The 23,742-nt window shown below is 37.8% G+C and overlaps 1 protein-coding gene across 1 annotated transcript in view; it reads right to left on the reverse strand.

Moving 5' to 3' along the window:
• TDRD7 (tudor domain containing 7) overlaps positions 1-23,742 on the reverse strand; it is an 86,981-nt gene that overhangs the window by 48,449 nt on the left and 14,790 nt on the right. Inside the window, exons 3-6 of the mRNA XM_017887599.1 lie at positions 21,536-21,677; positions 20,370-20,583; positions 13,256-13,329; positions 10,698-10,915 (exon numbers count right to left, since the gene is read on the reverse strand). Of these exons, the coding sequence (XP_017743088.1) occupies positions 10,698-10,915; positions 13,256-13,329; positions 20,370-20,583; positions 21,536-21,677 (648 nt within the window). The remainder of the gene's footprint in view (positions 1-10,697; positions 10,916-13,255; positions 13,330-20,369; positions 20,584-21,535; positions 21,678-23,742) is intronic.

The raw sequence follows: 23,742 nt of genomic DNA on the forward strand, positions 1-23,742 counted from the left end.
GCTCCAGTAGCTTAGACAGCAGGCAGCTGCAGTCAGTGCTGGTCGCCCTTCCCCTCAGGAGTTTGGTAGGCTTAAGCAGATTCCAGCTGAGAGGCTGTAAGAATCTGCATGATCTGGCGTTGGGACGGTAGGCCCCAGTGGTGTGAGTTCATGGGTGGGATCTTCCGATCTGTGGGTTGCATAGTTCTATGGAAAAAGCACATTTTCCCCTGGCTGGGTAGCACACTCACTCACTGCCTCCCTTGGCTGGGGGCAGAGGGTTCCCCTTCCCCATGTAGCTCTCAGATGGGCAGCCATACCATACTGTTCTTGCTTCTCTCTGTGAGTCACACCAGCCTTCTAGTCTACTTTGATGAGAGAACCTGGATACCCTGGCTGCCAATGAAGGATTCACACACTTATTATGGTTTTTTGATGGGAGCCTCCAAAAGCCGCTGCTTCTAGTCAGCTATCTTGCCCCCCGCCCCCACCCCCAGCTCCATTATAATCTTATGGGACCACCATCATGTATACATACAGTCCGTCATTGACCAAAATGTTGTTATGCAGCACTTGACTAATTTTAGATTTAGATGTGGTGGTTCTCTGCTGCCAAACCCAGAGGAGCCCGTAGAGCCCACCTTAAAACTTTTCTTCAGTTTTCACATATCAATCTCAACACTTTCTCTGAAGTGGGTGGTAGAAACTAATTTCAGTGGACAATAAACCATCTTATCTAAAATAACCTCCTAAGCCCCATCCCCTCACTGTCCACATAGCTTCTTCTAACCCAAAAGAGGGTTCTTCGGCTTTATTATCTTTTTCTTTCCAAGGAGTGTATTGAGAATCTGGGATACTTCAATGTTTAGTCTCCCCTCTCCCAGTCCCAAAACTGCCACTCCATCTGTGCCTTAGATGTGATTAGTGCCAATTACCTAATAACATACCTATCAAACCTATAACAATGAGCTCTGACATGACCAGCACAAGTTCTTCCAAATAGGAATTGCTGTCTTAACTGAAGTTAGGGACATTATGTCCACTTTAGTCCAGGGCAAGAGCAGAATTCCCATTTTTCCAGCTTTTATTCCAGAAGAATACTTAAAGATCATCTGGAGGTACTAAGCTTCCAGGGCTGTGTCTGCAGCATTTAAGTCAAACTTTGCCAGTCAGCCTATAAAGTGAATTTTTGACCAAAAAGCCTGAATTTACCCAAAGTACAAACCATAGCCAAATAATCATCTGAATTAGAAGACAGATTTTTTTCCCTCAGCAGTTTTATGTCATTTTTATTGTTTAAAGTACATAACCATATCCCACTCTAATGACTGGTTCCTTGAATTGTAAGCACTTTCCAGTCTTTAATAGCTTCTTCTTTTATCTCAAAACGGTTGCTTATGTGCCTACATTCCACTTGTTCTCCAATGATTTGGCTTCCATACATTCAAATGAACATTTACTAAGATTAAAACATAGGCCTAACAAGGAACCGAACCTGACTCTACCTGGAGTTGATTCAGATATCCTTCAACCCTTCAGGCAAATATTCACAGATAAATTTAGTGATATGGAAGATATGCCTGGTCCACATACTTCATTCCAATCTTTGGGGTTTCGTTTCTTTTTCTCTCTTTTGTTTAAGGCTGGATCTTGTTCTGTTGCCCAGGCTAGAGTGCAGTGGCACAATCTCGACTCACTGCAACCTCCACCTCCTGGGCTCAAGCAATCCTCCTGCCTCAGCCTTCTAAGTAGTTGGGATTACAAGCATGAGCCACCATGCCAGGCTAGCTGAGGGGTTTCTCAATTCAAAGGCAACAATTCATGAAACTCCTTTTAAAGTTAAAAAAAATACAATTTAAAGCAAATATAATTCTTTTTCAGTTATGAGTATGGAAAACACAAACATGTTTTCCTATTTTCTCATTCAACAACAATCATCAACACAGAAGACTTTTGTGACCAAATGAGTGGGAGTCCCCCCACTCCAATCAAGCAATCAATTCTGCATTGGATATCAGCTGAATTCCACCAATTCAATTCTGACACTATCTACCCGGAGACAGCGTCAGATCCCACAGGTTGAGGGCTCAGTCCCACAAGACTGTCTCCTCTTCAGACACCAGTTACAAGCCTGGGGCTCTGGAACTTCTAACCAACTGGATCAAGCTGGGGTTCCCAAGGGCCTCTCTTTAGTTTTAATTTGCTACAGTGGCTCACAGAAATCAGGGAAACATGTTCACTGGTTTACTATAAAGGATATGGCTGGGTGCAGCAGCTTATACTTATAATCCCAGCACTTTGGGAGCCTGGGGCAGGAGGATCACTCACTTGACGCTAATAGTTGAAGACCAGCCTGGGTAACATAGTGAGAATCTCCACAAAAAAATTTTAAAAATTAGCTGGATGTGACAGTGTGCACCTATAATCCCAGCACTTTGGAAGGCTAGGGTGGGAGGACTGCTCGAGCCCAGGATGTCCAGGCTCCAGTGAGTTATGATGGTGCCACTGCACTCCAGCCTAAGGGACAGAGCAAAACCGGTCTCTAAAAAAATACACGTGTGTGTGTGGCAGATATATGTATAAATTAAAGGATATTACAAAAAATACCAATGAAGAGATGCTTAGTGTGAGGTATGCCGGAAGGGGTATGGAGCTTCCATGCCCTCTCTGCTACCCTACAGGAAGCTCTATATGTTCTACTATCTGGAAGCTTTCTTTCTGCTTTGGGTTTTTATGGAGGCATCACTCCACAGGCATGACTGATTAAGTCATTGGCCACTGGTGATGATCAACCTAATCTTTAGGCCCTCTACCCTTCCCAGAGGTTGGTTGGGGCTGAAAGTCCCAATCCTCTAATCAAGCCTTGGTCTTTCCGGTGACCGGCCCCATCCTAAAGCTACTAGGGGTTGCCAGTCATCACTCATTAGTTTAAACAAAAAAAAGACATTACTCTGGAGAGTCATTTTGGATTTTAGGAATGGTATGCCAGAGAACAGGGAAGGCCAAATATATATTTTACAATATCACCCAGCTCAAACTCTCTAAATTTTCATACGAATAGAAATTTGCTTTTCCTGGGCATTCTACTGTGATCACCATCTGTCATCTACAAAAAGTGCCACCTCTTTTTAATTTTCTGGCAAATGGGTTTAGGAAAGCGACCTACTACTATATCTATCCCACAAGAACCTTGCTAAAGATAAAGAATTGCTATAATGTGAGTTACAGTGTGGTGTCCATTATTTACTGGGCTCTGGTGCATCTGACAAGACTTACAAGTTCATCTCCTGCATCATCTCCCAAGACAGAACAGCCGTCTTATGGTCTTCACAAATGACCAAGGCAAGCCAACATCTACTTGAAACATGGCTTTTATTATTTCCTTAGTGTGATAATCTACTGCTAACCACTTCAGGTAGATCTCTCAAAAGGGAACTTTTACGGCATCTAGTTCCTTTAGTCCACTTGATTCAGGCACATACCTGAGGAGGGAGTCAGAAGGCTTCCTCTACTGTGGGGGAAGACTCAGGACCATACTCCTATCCTTGTCCTTCATGTTTTCTTTGTTTTGTGGCTCTGTATTTTTTTCTTTGGTTCTGAATGTCCACCCAAAAAATCCATCAGTTCAATGACTGGGAACTAGCATGACTTGTAACTTCACAGAACATGTGTACACTCCCACCCCCACCTCCAACAGGAGAGACAGGGAACATAAAAGATGAACTCTCTACACCATGCAGTCAAGCCCCTTCCTCTGCTGATCATCAGAAGATGCTGTACCTAATATGCCTTAAACTTTCTATTCTTGTAAGTTCATTATAATCAGTTTGATTTCTGCCACATTTGGAATCACAATTTGAATGAGGCACTTCCCTCACACCACTCTGGGTTTCTGTAAGTTTGGAGCAGTTATACTAGGCTTGGCAGATGTGAGGCTGTGATACCGTGAAATATATATTTGGTTTTCCTTCCCAGTTTCCTAAATACTATTCCTAAAATCCTTGGAATCTCCAAAGAGCTTATCTTTTTGTATGCTAATACTGACTGAGAGCTTCAGGGTGGGGCTGCTTACCAGAAAGACCAAGGCAGGATTAGAGGGTTGAAACTTTTGGCCCCACCATTCAACTTCCAGGGAGGGAAGAGGCAGGAAGGGAAGGTCAAGCTGATCACCAATGGTCAATGGTTTAATCAATCATGCCTGTATAATGAAGCCTCCACAAAAACCCAAGAGGACAGGTTTGGAGAGCTGCCTGGAGGGTGGCAGGCCCATGGAGGGCATAGAGGCTCCATGCTGCTTCCTCCACTTACGCATTTCTTCATCTGTATTCTCTGTAATATCCTTTGAAATAAACCAGTAAATAGAACTGTTTGCCTGAGCTCTGCAAGCCACTCCAGCAAATTAATCAAACCCAAAGAGGAGGTTTTGGGAACCCCAATTTTAAGCTGGTCAGTCTGAAGTTCTGGAGGCCTGGATCTGCGCAACTAGTGTATGCGCAGAGGAGCAGCAATTTTGGGGACTGAGACTTTACCCTGTGGGATCTGATGCCATCTCCAGGTAGACAGTGTTGGTATTAAATTAGAGGGCACCCAGCTGGTGTCCGCTGCTTGGTTTGTGGGGAAAATGCCCACACTTGGTCACAGAAGTCTTCTGTGTTGATTGTTGTGGTGTGAGAACAGAGGAAAAACATGGTTTGAGTGTTTTTCCGAAACAGGCCCCAAAACTTAAAATATGAATTTCTTCAGGAGACTGTTTGTTCAGACAAATGAAAGTCTTCATCCTACATGCCTAGAAACTTGCTTCCTCTTAACTCTAAGGGTCTTTAATTCTTTCTTTCTAGTTTTACCTGTGCTGTAAACTTAAAAATTCTTGAAGCCAAACTCCTTTGCGTCTATGAAGACTTACCTGCTAATTCTTTAGCATGGGCCTCTGAGGTAAGCTTACTCTTTCTTCTGAAATTAGAATATTCTTTAGGGTTCTATAACAGAATTGGTATTGTCCAATTAAATCAAGCTTTCCAAACCATTTGTATGGGCACAGTTTTGTTTCCACAGAGTAGTAGTCCTTTTTGTTGAAGCTTTAAATTAAGTTCTAAATTTCATTTTATATGGTCACCACCCAATACAAACCTGAGACAGTACAGCAAAATCACATTTACCTAGAGACCTCCTTTCTAGCACTCCAAGCATTAATAATAGTTATGAGCTCGAAACAAACCAAAAACAACAAAGAAAAACAAAACAAAAAATAATCCCATTTAAAAACTTGACTTCAGTAGTGAATAAAAGATCCCTGAGTGCCTAGCAACAACTAAAACATCGAAGTCACTGCCCAGAAGCTTGCACCCTACGATCAGCCAGTTCACAGAAAGGTTGACCAGCTGATGACTTAAGAAGTGGCCTTTTTATGCTAAAGGTGACGAGTGCTGGAAAAGTCAGACAACTGAGAAAAGAGATAGGGAAATGGTCCCCAATGGCATCACTGTGTCACAATGCAGATGCACTGATCAGGACAGATATGAAGTATGTAAGGGCAGCCGGTGTGGTGTACCTTGTATGCAGGAGCTAAACCCATTCAATCCACTATTCAATTCCCTATCACTTACAACCACAACCATCTCTGCCAGAATGTACTGAGGCTAGTGATGATAAGTCCAAGATATTCAGAAATGGTTACAGTTTTTCAGTCAATTCTCTTTGAGAAAGTTAAGGTTTTGTAACATATTCCACAAAGACTTAATCAAAGGTAAAGGTAAAAAGATCCTTGTAGAGGGTAACCCTTGACTGCTGACAAACCATCTACTCAGAGAAACTCTTCTCCACCATCGTAGATGAGTCATTTAATAGAATCATGTACTTCAAGGTCAACACTTCCACTTACTCCACCCCTTTAACTAGGAAAGACCTTTCACCAACGCTGTCTTTAGACACACATTGCAATTATTTATATTAGGATAAATTTCAAGTCATCTTCCTTTAGCATGGCCTGAGGGTAGGCCTCTTGCTCATGTTCCTTCAGGAAGATAATGGAGTCTTCTCCTAGTTGAACATGTGCAGAACTTTTTGGAATAGCTATTGGCCAGTGGCTGTGGCTTTCCATGTGCATTGGACACGTTCCTTGCTCTCATTATTCCTTGCTCTCATTACCTCTGGCAGGAGTTGGGGCAGGTGCAGGGAGGGTAGGGGGACTGGAATTCATTTGTGGACTGTTAAAACGTCAGGAACTCTCTTTGGCTTGGAGTTTATTTTGACTTCATTTCCTCCACTGCTCTTTATTTCTTTTCAGGTTAAAGTTTTGTGTTTCCCTCCTTAGCTTTTCCTCTGTTTGTATTCAGCTCCTTTGTAGAGCTTGCTGGGCATGTCCCTGATTGAGCAGTGGGTTTTGGCCTGCTTTAGGCTGGGGTGCCTCTCAAAAATTAAGAGCAGTTGCCTTTTACTAAAGACCTATTATGTTTCTGATGCCACATTAATAGCTGCTTTATATATTTTATATAATTCTCACAACCACCCTATGACATGGGTAGAATTAGTGACATTTTAGAGCAGGTTTTGGCACTGAGAGGATGGTCTGTATGCTGAAAGGTATACAGCTAAGAAATGACAAGGTAAAAATCTACCTCAAAGCCCAAACTCCTAGTGTACTATGGGGCCTTATGGGTAGTTTCTGTTTCAAGTTCCAGAACAGCAACTTCTCATTATTCCTCAACTTCGCTATTCTGATTTTACAACAGTGTTATTTTATCTTTTTTCTACTCAGATGTTCACTGAATTTAAATTTAAAAATTGTTCCAATCATGTGTTCATTACATATTTCTTTTCACTGGTGAAAAAATGGAAATAAATTAGATTCCACTTAAAAAATATTATGATTATACTTCCAAGTCTTCAGTTTACCTCTTCACTTCTGCTTCTGCTGGCATTGCTATTTAGAATATATTCAATACATAGAGTATATTCAATACCATTAAGCCTGAGGATATTGATTGTTGTTTATGTTCCAGTTCCTTAGAAATCCAAGTTGTTTGTTTTTACCCCAGAAGGTCCAGGCTTTTTAAAAAGGCAATTCATTTCACATGGGCTAAAAGGTGCTTTATTATGTCATACAACTAATTACCATAATTAAAGTTAAGTTAGATTCCTGAACATCTCAAAATATAAAAACATCTCTATGTAAGTGACAGAAACTCTTGTCTCCTTTGATATTAGAGAAACTGCTGTACTGATGCAACTCAGAATTTTAAGAATTTTTAAGAGTCTGCAGGATTAGATACGAAATAACTTAAAGCTCAGTGATTTCTAACGAATAGGAAAATGATATATAATAAAAACAGATTAAGAGTAAAACATCCTTGTAGAAGCTATGAATAATTAGTGTAATTAAGCAGTTTTTCCTCATTCACAACATTTGATGTTCTATAATTTTGTTGTTCACAAAATGTTATGTTTTATAATTAAGGCTTGGTTTGCCTCCAGCCCAACTTAGAATGTTTCCCAGCTACCTGCTGGTTGCCTATCAGTAGGTTTTGGGGCTACTGACAGAAATTCTCCTTAGCTGAGTGTATCTAGTTCTGTCCACCAGTGAGCCCCTCAGCTAACAGCTTCAGGCAAGATGTGGGAGAAAGATATTGTGGCTAATGTAAGAATGGAGAGGTTTCTTTATCAGTTTCAGAGAGTAGAAATTTTCAACAAAATCTCTGGTGTTCAGCAGTCATTGTTGCAAGATTTGGAATTTAAGACAGGTCTCATGCTGTCACCCAGGCTGGAGTGCAGTGGTGCCATCATAGCTCTGCAACCTTGAATTTCTGGGCTCAAGCAATCCTCCCACCTCAGCCTCCTGAGTAGATGGAACTACAAGCATGCATCACCATACCCAGCTCATTTTTTTAAATTTATTTTTTGTAGAGATAGAGCCTTGATATGTTGCCCAGGCTGGTCTCAAACTTCTCACCTCAAGCAATTCTCCTGCCTTGACCTCCCAAAGTGCTGGGATTATAGGCATGAGCCAATGTGCCCAACCAAGATTTGTAATTTTTCTAGAAATCAAAGTTAGCCAGAGGCCATGGATCCTGGGTGACCTCAAGGCTGAGACCTGCTGTTTCCACCAAATGATGACTCAGTGAAGTGACCTGACCTCTGCTTGCCTCATCAGCTTCTTCATGAGCAACTCTCTTCTTAGTGAATTTCTTTCAGATTCCTGAAAATACTATGCTTTTCTATCCCAGGGCTTTGGTGCAATCTGTTTCTTTTGTCTGAGGTGCTTTTCTCCTCCCTCTTTACCTAACTCACACTAACCCATCTGTCAGGTTTTAGTTTAACAGCCACCTCCTCTGGAAGCTTTACTTGACTCATCAGACTATGTAGAGTTTCCTGTTTAGACATTGCCTCAGCATCCTGTACTTCTCCTTCATAACCACTGCAGGCTTATCATTATTTGTTCAACGTTTATTTTCCCCATTGAACAGAAAGTTCCATAAGGGCAAGGACCATGTCTGTCTTGTTTACTGTTTTATCCCTAACACCCAGGTCAGTGGCTAGCACACAGAAGCATTTTATAAATACTAGTCAAATACAACAGTTAAACAGGAGCACTATTAACAAGACCACTGCTCTAGAACAGCCAAGAGGTGTTGCTGTCCTCCTAGGACCCAATGGGAACTCTTAGAGTGCAGTGTCCTTGATCTGTAGGCTTACTGTCTTGGAATCTTTGCTTTTTCAAGACAGCTTCTGCACAATTTCCACTTCCTTCACAAGTTGTCTAGGAATACCTTGGAGCTGGCTCATCATTGTGAATAACTCTGTGTTCTCCCTAGCTTTGAAAACTCTCAGTACACATTTTGCTACTGGACAGACCCAAAAGGTTAAGGACAACAGATTCAAAGCATCCTTCCACCTGCATCAAAATGTTTTCCAATATCCATGTGAAGTGGCTTACAGCATACTAATTAGAACCTCCCTGAAGATAAAATTTCAAAGCTGCTATTTGGTTCCTAAAGCTGATGCTGTGTATTCTGATATTCAAATGGAAATTCCTGTAAGCAGTACTCTGGATGGTAGAATGATGGGTGATTTTTATTTCTTTTATAACTTTATTTTTCAATATTTTAATATAGAATATTTTATGATTGGAGGAAAAAACGCTTAAAAAAAAATAAATGCACTGCACTTAGATTTCTCCTTCAGTTACATGACAAGCCATGCAGAGAGACAAGTCATATAGAGAGATACCCATTACCAACTTCTGTCTTATCCTGAACTTTGTGCACTGCCTTTAGACTATCTAATCTTGCTTGTAGTAACATCTGTCCTAGGCATAGTATCAGTGCTTCTGCTTTGCAACAAGGTGAAAAAAAGGAGTTATAAGAAGAGGAAAAATAACCATTGGGTAAGTGTTTAAAGCTGTTTAAAAATAACCATGGTTTAACTGTCTAAAACTGTTTAATGACAGTCTGTTAAAAAATATTCAGAGGTTAAACAGTTTTGAAAGGTATCAATAGACATCAATATGATTAGTGTTTTCTGGCATCCCACTTCACTAAGCAAATTACCATAACCTAATACTTGGTATTGATTACATCTGAACAAAGGTAATAGACACAGTATATAGATAGGAAAGTTATATTGTGTTTCTGCTTCTGACCCTCATTGCTTGGATGGAATAGAGTGATACACTGCCCAATAGGCTTGGGGGCCAAAATATATGTTAAAGAAATAAAAGCCCTCTACCAAAGCATACATAATCCTCATGCATATTTAATTCTACAAGCCTAGAAGCATCGAGTAGCTGTTAATGCGACCATTTAAAACAGTTATATTTTAAATATATTTTATGTAAGCAAAAACATTAAGAAACATCTAAAAGTTAGTTATTTTGGTGTAAGAATCCAGCTGTCTCTATCTCTGGCTGACCAAATATCTTTAATAAACTATGCTGATCTATAATCTTATAGTCACAGACTCTGAAGTAGGAATAGAAATGGAAATTGATAAACCATTTTTAATTTTTTTCTTTTTTCTAATTTCCAAATTTCTCTCTAAGGATGGCTTGTAAAAATTTTAATGTAAACACTATATAATTTCAAAATAAAAATTAAGAACTCTATACATAATTAGTCAAAATAACTAAAATTTNCACAGACTCTGAAGTAGGAATAGAAATGGAAATTGATAAACCATTTTTAATTTTTTTCTTTTTTCTAATTTCCAAATTTCTCTCTAAGGATGGCTTGTAAAAATTTTAATGTAAACACTATATAATTTCAAAATAAAAATTAAGAACTCTATACATAATTAGTCAAAATAACTAAAATTTGCTCAGCTAAAAGTCTTTAAAAATGCTCAAGAGCAAGCAAATAAAATTTGAGGCTAATAAAACAATTCTTCCCAATAAGTTCAGGTTATTAAAATGGCAGTTATCAGTGTTTACTGGTAACAGTTTAATCATTATAAAATGGTTTACATATTATCACATATTAAATGCATTTTTAAAATGACATAAAACAAAATACATAAAAATAGCAATTACAATGTAGGAGAGCCTTCAACTTTGACATACTTCTATAAATAAGAACTGACATACGTTAATCTTAAGACTTAAAGATTAATGAGGTAACATATGTAAAGTGCTTTGTGTTCCGGGGATAAAAGTGATATGACTAATAACTCAAGATCTCAAAGTTGGGCAGGGAGGAGGTATCAGAAGGGAGGAATAAGGAAAAACGTACCGTGCAAATATGAGGCCAGTGTTCAAACTGTTGTAAAATTCCTTGATTAAGGTCTTCTTTATATAACTCTTTGTAAAAATGTGGAAGCTTAGATATCCAAATGCCATTTTTATGCTTGTTTAGTATTTCCTTTATGCGGTTTTGAACCTCATCCATTTTATAAGTGTAAGAGGCAGGAGGCGTGACATTGGGTTTTTCAACAGTCTGATTTAAATTATCTTTAAATTAAAAAAATAATAGAATTAACCAAAATGCTTAACATTTTAGATTATCCCCATTACCTAATATTTGCATCTTCAGGTTTTGCTATAGTGTGGGCTTGTGGTAGCCAAAGGACTTAGAAGGGAGCAGGATTAGGCAGAGCAGCACGATGACAACCTCATTCTAAGTTTTAACCCTGAATCACCAGCAGTGTTTCTTGTAGGTCAAGAAACACCCAAAGAAGGAACCTAGTCCCTTTATTTTGCAAGGATGCTTCATAGTTTAAACATCAAGATGATCTTGCTATGTAAAGAATAATTAAATTATTTAACCACCTGTTTTCTACCTGCTGAGGAAGATTACATTTTATATATTAGTTTACAGGCAATACTGAATTTAAAGCTATATTCCACAGAACATAGGAATAATGCCTTAACAGATCAAATAACTTTTTGATCTTATACAAGTTTTGTACCAGATAAAAAACTGCCTGAGTTTGAATATTATGATCAATATGCACCTTTATTAATGGAAAACAAATAATTTAGCAATACACAAAAGTTAAAAAATTGATCCATCTACAATAATCATCATCCTAGCCTCAGTTTATAAATATAAATAAAAGGTTTGGAACCCACAGATCACTTTTATTTCCCCAATATCAATCATTTATCTTTCATAAGTGTGTATTTACAAAGTTTTGGCTTTATAGCTCTTTTACATTTCATTTGTACTTAAAACTTAGAATGTGAGAGTAGTATCCCCAGACAATAAAGAAATCTGAGTGTTTACTATAGCTGACAGTCGTGAAATTTTAAGAACTATGAAATTTATTCCAAATCTCTAGGAAATTACACTGAGATACAGATCTGAGTATATTAAATATTACCATCTACATGCAAAATATCTGCATATTTTAATCAGATAGTATCTCTGCTGGGATTCAGTAATTTTTATTTTAATTTGCAGGTAGAGACAGTGTGATTTGGGGATGCTGCCTCTGAGAATGCCAGGAAGCCCAGAGTGAGCTATTCCTTGAAGACACTTGGATGCTGACTCTGCTCTTCCACCAAAGGGCAAGATCTGGCCTTGCTAAGTCTTAGATTGGCACACAGAAAAGAAGGTTCCAGGATATCCACATATATTTCCTATTAAGGGTATAGCTAATTTATTTAAGTTCTTCCCAAATAATGATATAAAAGGACTTGGAAGGAGGAAAAGATTAAGTTTCTCATAACTGGCCAGACCCTCCCATAATGAGAGTGTGTCAGCAGCTGACCCACAGTTGTGTCTGCAAACGCACTTGCTCTGTGGGGCCACTGGGGCCATCTAAGTCCCTGCACCTTTTGTTAAACAAATTAAAGTAGTAATGGAGCTGTCAATCATGTAGGAGAGGTTGTGTACACGTGTGCATATCAGCTCTGCCGGGTGAAATGCAATCCTCCTGAAGTAAGTCCTCTTGTTTCTGTAGAAATAGTTTATACTAATTTAAGCTTCTAAAAGGATATTCAACTTTACCATGTAGTCATGTTTCAGAAAATGCCTATGTAAAATAATTCATGTAAACAAAATCATATTGTTCAATTAACTTCCATTAAGAAATACTGGAGATGTGTTCTTATAAAAAAAAAAAAAAAAAGGATTTCAACTAAGAATCACACTTAAACCAGCAAATAATGTAAAATCACACTTACATTTCACACACCATAAGCACTGATACGAAAACACTGTCTCCCTGGGTGGGTCTATGAGCAGGGGATTTACACATTCGTTGGAGAAGAAAAGGTAACCAGTGGTTGCATTTCTAACCTTCATATTCTTTGACTTATACTATGTCTCCTATTGTTTTCTTAACAGCCCGCCTGGATTCTATAACCCAAATAATTATTTATATTCATATTTAGATGATTAGTGGTAACTGCACACAGTTTAGGGTGCTAGCTTTTAAGTGGTGGAGTATCTGAAACTCTTTTATAAATTTAAGTACCATATTTATGCACTTTTGATCTACAGCAGATGTTTCCTTTGTGTGAGGCCTCAGTCTCCAAAGTCTCAGGGGTGCACCCCCTAAGAGGTGAGAGGGTAAGGGACACAAGCATCTTTGCAGGCCACACATGGAGGTGACACAGAGTAGGGCTAGGGCGAGGAAGGCCTCAAGTCAGTGTAATAACGATATCTTTGGGAGGCACCATTTTCTCTTAAGATCACTTCGATTCATGATGTAAAGAAATTAGGAAAAAGGGGAGGAAAGATATATTCCAAACAGCAGAAGGTGACAGCAAATGTAAAAAGCCACCACCAGACATTTCTTGGCTCCAGAAGCCAATACGTATCTCAAAAATGTTTAGAAAACATACCACTCATTTCCTTAGTAGAGGTTCTTGAGAGATGAATCTGCAAAGGTGGCTGAAGGGACGCCTTTGGGCTAAACCTAAGGTATTTTAAAAAAAAAATAGTAAAATAAATGTAAATAGCAAAGTCTATACCAAGTTTTAAACTCTATACTTTTCACTTAAAGTCTCAGTGGCATTTAACAGCAAAACAAGTCATTCAAATAATTTAAAATCAGAAAAAATAAAAATAAAACCTGGCATCATCTTTCATGTTTCATATTCACTCAGAGAAAAGTATGTTAAAAGCTAAATTTAAACTAGGTCTTTGAAAGCCTCTTTCAAAACTTGGATGTCAGAATTCCAATTAATCACTTATAAAAAACTGGTAAAACAGAATAAAGAAGACCATGCAAAAATAAACAGTTGGAAACAAAGAGCATTTTGGAATACAACCAAAAAATGAAGGACTTGCATCACCAGATATTGAAATGTATTATGAAGTTACAATACTTAAATGAGCTGTACAGATAAGTAAAATGGTAGAGAACTTAGAAATTTGCATTATATCTTGGAACATAATGAAAGTGGCATTTCAAAACAGACAGGTGAGGGACTGATCAAATAGCTATTTGAAAAAAAGAAACAGATCCCTACCTCATACCCTCACTAAAAATAAATTTTATATAAATTATACTGGATATATGTAGGAAGATTTTTCCAAATATGAAGACAAAGAAATAAACCCCACACATACCATTTATATTCATGTCTGTTTCCCACTAGACTCTAAGTGTCTTAATTGTTTGTGTTCCCAAGTGCCTGGGGCAGTGCTTGATACATGCAAGGCAAATGAATACTGTAAGAATGACTGAATGAATCATGACTGAATGAATAAATGACTACAACCTGTCCAGCAGTGGGTACGGGACTATAGTGGGTGATAGTGACACGGTACATATAGCTGCCAGTTTTTGAATAGTATGGAACAGTCTAAAAATTAGATCAATTCCTTGAAATAAAGCACATTTTCTTATAATATTTTAATTCTAAAAGAAATGACTAGATTCTAGGCTACAATAAAAGCTTACTTGGTATATGCAATTATAAGACCATCCTATTTGTGTATTAAATATATCTGTGTAATAGCAGAAGATGCCAAAAACATTTCCAACTCCTACTTTTGCAGAACTGGTAGGGAGACAGTCCTACTTCCTGCACACCAGCCCAAAACATGTAAACTGGAAGCTTCCCCTGCTTTAAGTAAGCACTGAAGGCTTCAGTAGAGGGTAGAGGGATATGAGCAAAGAGTGAGAGTACACAGAAACTATGGAAGGGACTGCTATGGTTCAATCATCACCATGTCTACCGGAGAGGAAAGAAAAAAAGTGTATATAGCAAAAGAAAGCTCTTCAAAGGAAATTGCTGGGATGCATGAAAAACAAACATAATAAAATAAGATGACAGAGGTCTAAGCAGTTTTATAACACTAAGAATAAAATATATTGTTTCTTAAAAAACAAAGAGTTAGACTGGTCCAGAAAAAACCTTCCAAATCTAAACATATGTTGTTTATTAGAGACATATTTATAGTCCATAAATATTTAAGACATACTATGTGCCAGACATTGTGTCAGACAGTAACTGTCAATGATCAGCAAGATAAACATGCCCTATTCTCTGGGACTATACAGTATAGTTGAGAAATGGAGCATGGTAAGCAGCTACTGAGATACCTTCAAAGATTCTTCCCTCCAGGTATTCACAGCCTTGTGTAATTCCTTCCCCTTGAGTAACCTGCTTCTAATCAATAGAAGACTTGAAGGCTGAAGGGATCACAAATAACTAGATTACAAAAGACTGTAGTTTCAACTTTGCTAGTATAATCTCTCCTTTGTGGCTTTGATGAAGCAAATGGCCATGCTGGGAAGAACCATGTGGCAAGAAACCGAAGATGGCCTTTGGCTAACAGTCACGTAGGGACTAACGAACAACCCAGAAGGAAGTGCATTGTGCCAATAACCATGTGAGTAGGATTGAAAGCAGATTCGTCTTTAATTGAGCCTTCAGGTAAGACCCCAGCCATGGCTGACACCTTGACAGCAGCCTCATGAGAGACCCTGAAGCAGAAGACCCAGGTTGACCATGTCTTCCTTCCTGACCCACAGAAACTATGAGGTAAGAAAATATGTCTTGTTGTAAGCTAATAACTTTGTGGTAATCTGTTACACAGCAATAGATAATTAATGCATTGACAAAATCTAAGAACAAAGTCTACTAAGTGTTATGATAAGGGCAGTAGGTGTAATAAAAGCACACAATGGAACTAATAAACCAAATTAGGAGATAGAGGAGGAAGTAGAGAGTAAAGGTTATTAGCACTTATTATGAAGTTGTAATAATGTGAATAGCTTGGTACTACTGCAGAATAGAGAGGTAATCAATTATTCTGAATGGCAAGTCCAGGAACTGAATCATATGTTTATAAGGCCTTAGTACTGGTAAAGATAGAATTACAAACCAGCAGAGAAAGAAAGGATTGTGTAATAACTGATACAGGACATCTGGCTAACAATAAAAAAGGACTCCAACTCTCACACTGTACAATAAAATAACTTCTGGATGAATTAAAGACTAAAATGTAAAAAAATGAAGCCACAGTTACAAAAGAAAACAGAAGACATTTTACATAATATTGGGTGGAAATGCTTTTCTAAGCATAATACCTAAAAGTAGAAGCCACATAGTAAAAGACTGATAGCTGTAAGCATGCAACATTTTAAAGTTTTTGTATACAAAAAATACAATAATTAAACGAACTGAGGGAATACTGTCAAGATATCACAAAGGGCCAACTTCTTTAATTTATAAACCACTTTTAGATGTTAAAAGAAAAGAGCCAACAGAAAAATCACGCAAAGGACAAAGACATGAAATTCACATAAGACCTATAATGGGCTAATAAATACTATGACAAAAATGTAACTTCCTTAAGAATCAAAATCAAGGAAATAAAAATTAAAAGTTTTTTTTCACTTTTCAAAGTAGCAAAGCAAAAAACAGATGCCCAAAGTTGGCAGGCATACAAGAAAATAATCACACTCATACTCTTCTAGAAGAAAACAAATTATTATAATCTGTTTAGAGCATAATTTAATAGGAGCCTTAATATATATACCCTCTTACCCACACATTTTATCTCTATTAATTTATTCTACAGGAAATTAGCCATGCCATTTTTCTAGAACTTTTCAATTTGTTAACAGGCAGGCATGAGTTCTTAACTGGAATTCTTGAGAACGAGCTTTGAGGGCTCATGAATCTACTGACTGGTATGAGATGATGTATGCATATGTATATGTACATGTGTGAACTTTTCTGAGAAGATCATTTATAGCTTTCATCAGCTTTTCAAGAGGTTGGGTGACCTCAAAAACTTTACGTGTCCTTTATAACAGGTTTAACTGCTTATTACTACATTAATATTTCATAAGTAGATATAAATGTTTTTGCTATTGCTCCAGTTTGATATTTCGATTTTATAACTACAAATGTTACCCTAACATCTGCCACTGGGTGGTATTTAGATTTCTCTTAAAAGGTATCTTTCAAATTGTACTATGTGCTTAAAAAAAGACTTGATTAAAATGTTGTACAACATCTCAAGCAATCTTTAATTAAAATATGTATTTTTTTTTTTTTTTTTTTTTTAAGAGACAGGGTCTTACTCTGTTACCCAGGCTTGAGTGCAGTGGTGTGATTACAACTCAATGTACCCTGGAACTCTCGGGTTCAAGTGATCTTCCCACCTCAATCTCTCAAGCATCTGAGACTACAGGTGCACACCACTATGTCCAAGTAACTTTTTTTTTTTTTAAGAGATGAGGTCTCACCATGTTGCCCAGGCTGTTCTTGTACTCCTGGGCTCAAGTGATTCTCCTGCCTCAGCCTCCTAAAGTGTTGGAATTACAGGCAGGAGCCATGGTGCCTGGCCTGCTGTCAATTTGAAAACTTTGTATTCTGAAATACCAATAAATTCACGGGAAATTTCAAAAAGTGTACTTAGAGGTCCCATGTACCCTTCACTGTTTCCCCTAATAGTAAAATCTTGCATAGTATATATCAAAACCAGAATACTGGCAATGGTACAATTCAGAGCTTATTCAGATTTTCAGTTGCATATAGATGTGTGTGTGTAGTTCTGTGTAATTTACCACATGTACGGATTCAGGTGCCCACCAGTACAATCAACATATAGAACCATCCCATGGCTAAAAGGGTTCCTCTTGCTCTCCCTTTATAGCCATACCCATCCCTTAAATCACCCAAATCCTTAACCTCTGGCAACCACTAATCTGTCATCTATCTTTATAATTTTATCATTTCAAGAATGTTATATAAATAAAATCACACAGTATGTCGCTTTTTGAGATTGGCTTCTTTCATTCAGCATGATTCCCTTGAGATCCATCAGAGTTGCTGTGTGTATCAATAGTTCATTACTCCTTTTTACTGTGGAGACATATTCTGTGATAATGAATGTACTACAGTTTGTTGAACCATTCACTTACCAAAGGATGTCTGGGTTGTTTCTATTTTTTGGCTAATATAAATAAAGTTACAGTGAACATTTGTGGACAGGTTTTTGTGTAAACATAAGTTTTCATTTATCTGAGATAAATGTCCAGCAGCACAACTGCTGGGTCATATTATAGTTGCATGCTTTTAGTTGACAAGTAAAAATTGTATATATTTATGGTATGCAACATGATGTGATGTTTTGATATGTGTACACTGTGGAATGGCTAAATCAAGCTGCTTACTTAACACATGCATTACTGCACATGCTTACTTTTGTGGTAAAACACTTAAAATCTACTCTCTTAGCAATTTGCAAGTACACAATATATTAACTACAGTCACCATGAAATACAACAGATGTACTGAACATATTTCTCCTAACTGAAATTGTGTACATCCACAACCCCCATCCTAACCCCATTTCCCTACCTTTGGTAACTGCCATTTTACTGTTTCTATGAGTTCGACTTTTTTAGATTCCACATATAAGGTCATGTGGTTTTTCTTTCTGTGCCCAGCTTATTTCACTTAACATAATGTCTTCCAGGTTCATCTATGTTGTTGCAAATGACAGGATTTCCTCCTTTATGAAGGCTGAACAGTAAGTATTCCATTCAGTAGATATAATGCATATTCTTTATCCATTCATTCATTAATGGACACTTCAGTTGATTCCATGCCTTGGCTATTGTGAATGTTGCTGCAATGAACATGGGCAAGCAGATATCTCCTCAAGTGATACACTGATTTCATAGCCTTTGAATATATACCCAGTAGTGGGATTACTGATAGTTCTTTTTAAGTTTTTGAGAAATCTCCATACTGTTTTCCATAATAGCTGTACTAACTTACATTTACCTCAGCAGTGTATTGGGGTTCCCTTTTTCTCCACATCCTTACCAACACTTGTTATTTTCTGTGTTTTGATAGTGGCCATACTATTGGGTGTGAGGTGGTATCTCACTGTGATTTTAATTTACATTTCCCTGATGATTCGTGATGTTGAGCATTTTTCCATGTACTTGTTGATCATTTGTATGTCTTCTTTTGAGAAATCTCTGTTCAGGTCCTTTGCTTGTTTTTAAAATTAGGTTGTTTTCTTGCTACTGAGTTGAGTTCCCTATAGTTTGAATATTAAGCCCTTATCAGGCATATGGTTTGCAAATATTTTCTCCCATTCCATAGCTTGTCTTTTCACTCTGTTGACTGTTTCTTCGGTGGTGCAGAAATTTTTTAGTTTGAAGTAATCCTGTTTGTCTATTTTTGCTTTTGTTGCCTGTCCTTTTAGAGTCACATCCAAAAAAATCATTCAAAATGTATTGCTGAAATGTAGGCACACAACCAGAGAAGACAATGATACTTCTGTCACATACATACTGGATTCAACAAGTACTTTGGGTCAAGATCTGCGTTTTAACTATGTATTTTCTAGACCTTATCAAAATTATAACTAATTATATATAACATTAAATGTATACCATTATAAAATATTTTACGGTTACTCTTATTAAAAATTCTGTAATATAAAAATAGTACCACTGGATCTACCTAACTTTTTAAAAAAGTTAAAAATTCTCCTAAATTATTCTAGTATCTGGGGGATAAGTTCTCGGGGGTGGATACAATTATCTTTCAAAAACAGAATTTTTGAACACCGATTTAAAGGAATATAATACAACAAAATTTGTTTTGAAAAGGCACAGGTAGGATAGAAGAATGTGATCTTGATGCATCCACATCAGGGGTCAGCAATCTTTTTCTGTAAAGCGTCCACCAGTGCACTTTTGCTTTGTAGGCCATCTAGTCTCTGTACGACTACTCACTTCTGCCACTATTTTGCAAAAGCACCCAGAGGCATATGCAAACAAAGCAAAATGGCCATGTTCATATAAAATTTAATTTACCAAAACAGGCAGTGGGCCTGATGTGGCCCATGGATTGTAGTTTGCCATCCTCTGAGCTACCTTATAAAACTATAGTTTTGAGCCAGAAAGGAACTTTGAGATCATCTAGTTTAACACTTTCATTGGACAAATGAACAAACCAGAGACCCAAGGATGAAATAACTTATTTTACCTGACTAGTGAATGGCAGCACCCAATCTAAGACTTATAGGTTGTCTTTTACTGCCAGTCTGGTATTCTGCTGCACAGATGTCTGGCGCTACTAAATAATTATGGGCATGATACTTGCAGCACAGTGGAGTGTGTAAAACTCCATCAGATTTTACTTAAACCCACAAAATTGATTGTTAAAAACAAGTTTTCTGAAAAAGTTATAAGTTATACTGAAATAGTATCTCAAAACAATTTGTGAGAGCTTTTAAATGAACTTTACAAGGAGAGACTGACAACAATGCAGATAAAATACAGAACAGAGATGCATTTAGAGAACGATGTTCAGGCAGCTAGGAAAAGCGAACTTAACTGGTAATAACACATGTCTCTACTATATGTGAACTTAGATAAAATAGAAAGCATTTCCTTTTTAACCTGAAAATACATTTGTAACACTTTTTACCTCAGATTCACCAAACTTCTGTTAGTCAAAGGCCAAATACCTGTTGTTCGTGGACATGGTCACATGCCTTTGCACTGGAGTGTCTTTGAATGCTTCATTTCCGAGAGTTGTGTGTAGCATATAAGGAGACATTTCAGCCTCAGGCTTAACTCCAGCAGAATTTCCTTTATCTCTTAATGGTGCTGGATTAGGTTTTTTGCCAACAGAAAAATTTGAAGCAAATCCTGGTTGTCTGAGGGTTGCTTTTGGTTTTCCTATGAAGTTAGGCATACATAATGAAATTAATTAGCATCCCCAAACCCCACTTTCATTATGACATTCCCCTGACCAGATGTTTTCTGTGGGTGTCTATTCTCAGAACAGTTTGTAAGAACATGAAGAGGCTGCCACTAGAGGGTTGGTCAACAGGAAAAGAATAGATTGGTGAGTATTTGGCAGATAAGGTTCTTCATCCATTAGACTGGCCAGTAACTTCTGCTTCTCACCAATTGAACACTTCAGTGGTAGCCACCTCATTTTCTCGCAAATATAGCACACTCAGCTGTATCTTGGTCCTTCCATCTCTTCTCCATAAATCCAAATTCTACCCATTGTTTGAGGTCTGGGCTCAAGTCTCCCTTTTGCCATTTTCATTCAAAATGATTGCTCCCTTGTCCTAAATGTTCACTGTGGCATTTAGTCATCTACTGTTTTGTATCATTATTGAACCACTTCATGGGAATTTAGTTTTAGAACTGATCGTAAGCTCCTTGAGATAAGTGTTCGGTAAACACAGGCTGAGTTGTCTATAACATTTTTGTGTACTACATAATTCATATATTCCTGAAACTAGAGGTTTTCTACCAGAAGACATAACTTGTCAAATAAGACATAAAATCATAGGTTCTTGGTGCATCCAACATTCTGGACAAGACATTCCCTGAAATAAGCTCAAAAAAAAAATAAAACTACATATTACCATAACAAGCTCAATTACAATCTGTTCTGAGTTATTTCCCACTGTGTAATTACTTCACTTAGTAAGTCATGCTCATCACATTCACTTAAGAATTTCAAATGGAAATGCTATCTTCAGGATTTTTCCCCTGACATATGTATGTTAACAGATACAGGTATTTATCATAATACAAACAATATTTCCATAATTCCCTATGACAATGTATTCATAGACAGCCTTAAAAATGTTAGCATATAAAAAGCTCCTACCTTCTAGAAAAAATGGCATGGTTTTCTTCACTCTCATCTGACAATTAACTTGACGCCCGGTTTTCCTTTTAGAACTCCTTTGACGAGCCACAAGCTGAGCAATTCTTGCAGTTTCTGTGCAGGCCATGGCATAGCAGGTAATCTATTCATTAGAGGCAGGGGGAGAGGAGAAACATTTCTTAGGTTCCGTGTTGCCTAGAGGCCAATTCTTAAAAGTGGATCTTAGTGAGCCTACATACCCCAAGTCAAGCGGTATGCAAATATTCATGTGTCTCGCTCCTTGATAACACTAGAAGAAAACTACATTTTCTGGAGGAGGAATCGAGCATAGTCTACTACACTGAATCATCTTTCCCACACTGAAAATTTCATATATTTTTTAAATAGGTATTAAGCATCTACAGTGTACTAGGTACAAATTACCAAATGAACCAAAAGCAACTATGATCAAACATATAATAGCATATAATCTGTGAGGTACATTTCATTCACACTTTACACATGGGAATGCAGAGGCTCGGGAAAGTTAAGCAACCTTCCAAGTCACATGGCGAGGCTCTTTGAGTCCAAAGTATGTACTCATAACTACTATGTTGAATACAAGATTACTAAATCCTTCTCTTGCCTCTGTGATGGATATACTGGTGACTCCGGGCAAATCTAAGTATTCTCAGCTGTAACACAGGGGTGTTTTAGACCTGGTGTTTTCAAACTGTGTTCATGGGAGCCATAGAGTTCCATGGAGACGCCTCAAGGGGCTGCCACTGGCAGGGGCATGAGAGCAAGGCAGGGCAAGCAGGCTTCCACATCTCTGAAAACACTGCAGCTCAGCTCTGTATCTTTAAAAAAAAAACTGGTATGATACGATATTGAAAAAAGATTTGAAGATAGAGACTACTGGGACAAGATGATCTCTACAGACCTGTGTAGTTTTCAAGTCTTTGACTCTAATTTGAAATAAAAAACAGGAAAACAATGAGGCTTTATATCACAAGCTAAAATATGCTCCTATTCTTTGGCCCGGTATTTCTATTTCTGAGACTGTAGTACAAGTATATAATTTGAAAAAACAAATGTGACCTACCCAAGTATATGCAATGAGGGTATTTTAATAGTCAAAATCTGGAAACGTTTAAAATGTCCAAAACAGGGGAACAAAGAGTTGAGTAAATTACAGTATAGTAACTCTATGAAGCATTAATTTATTAATTCATTTAGCTATTCATTCGTTCATGCATTCAACACAGATTTATTAAGGCCTTCATCCTTAAGAAACTTATGAAGGAAAAAGAGAGAAGCAAGAAATTAAACAGAAAACAATGTGTCAAGTGTCATAATGGATGTATTACAAGGTGCAAGTAGACAGAAAGGAGGGCTTAAGTCTGTCTGGAAGGATCAGGGATGCCAAAGCATATTTTAGTATTCATATAATATTTAATTAATTTATATCTTCTCCTTAGGAAAATTATTAACTATAAGGTGAACTTCCCCTTTGACCACTTTCCTGCTCCTGGTTCCCTTGTACTCCACCACTGCCTCCTCATCCCCCATACAGAGAAACCATTAAGAGAAATACATAGATCACTCCAGAGCTGATCTATGTATTTACACATGTAGAAATATACCCAGGAAACTATAGTGTATGAGGGGGTATGGGTGTTTTTGTTTCTCTTTTAGTTGGTGGTCTGTCTACATCTACTATGCTGTACAACGGGTAAGTACCAAGAAGCAAAGCTGCTAGGTCACAGTGGAAGAGCAATGACAGATCAACTGGCTACCACTAAATGGCCCATTCTATAAACTGCTTTCTTCCAGAGAGGCAGAAGGATTTAAAATGGTATAATGATATGATCATATTGGTGTGAAGGAAAGGAAAAGAACAGAAGAGAAGAGAGAACAGCAAGAAGGCCCTGGTAGTTACGAAAAGTGATGACGGATCAGCTCCGGACTGACTAGGTCCAGATAGCAGGAATCAACATGATGAGAATTTATTTATTTATTTATTTATTTTATTTTATTTTATTTTTTTGAGACAGAGTCTCGCTCTGTCGCCCAGGCTGGAGTGCAGTGGCCGGATCTCAGCTCACTGCAAGCTCCGCCTCCCAGGTTCCCGCCATTCTCCTGCCTCAGCCTCCTGAGTAGCTGGGACTACAGGCGCCTGCCACCTCGCCCCGGCTAGTTTTTTGTATTTTTTAGTAGAGACGGGG

Source organism: Rhinopithecus bieti, unplaced genomic scaffold, assembly GCF_001698545.2.
Source record: "Rhinopithecus bieti isolate Rb0 unplaced genomic scaffold, ASM169854v2 scaffold_16773, whole genome shotgun sequence".
NCBI classification, from domain to species: Eukaryota; Metazoa; Chordata; class Mammalia; order Primates; family Cercopithecidae; genus Rhinopithecus; species Rhinopithecus bieti.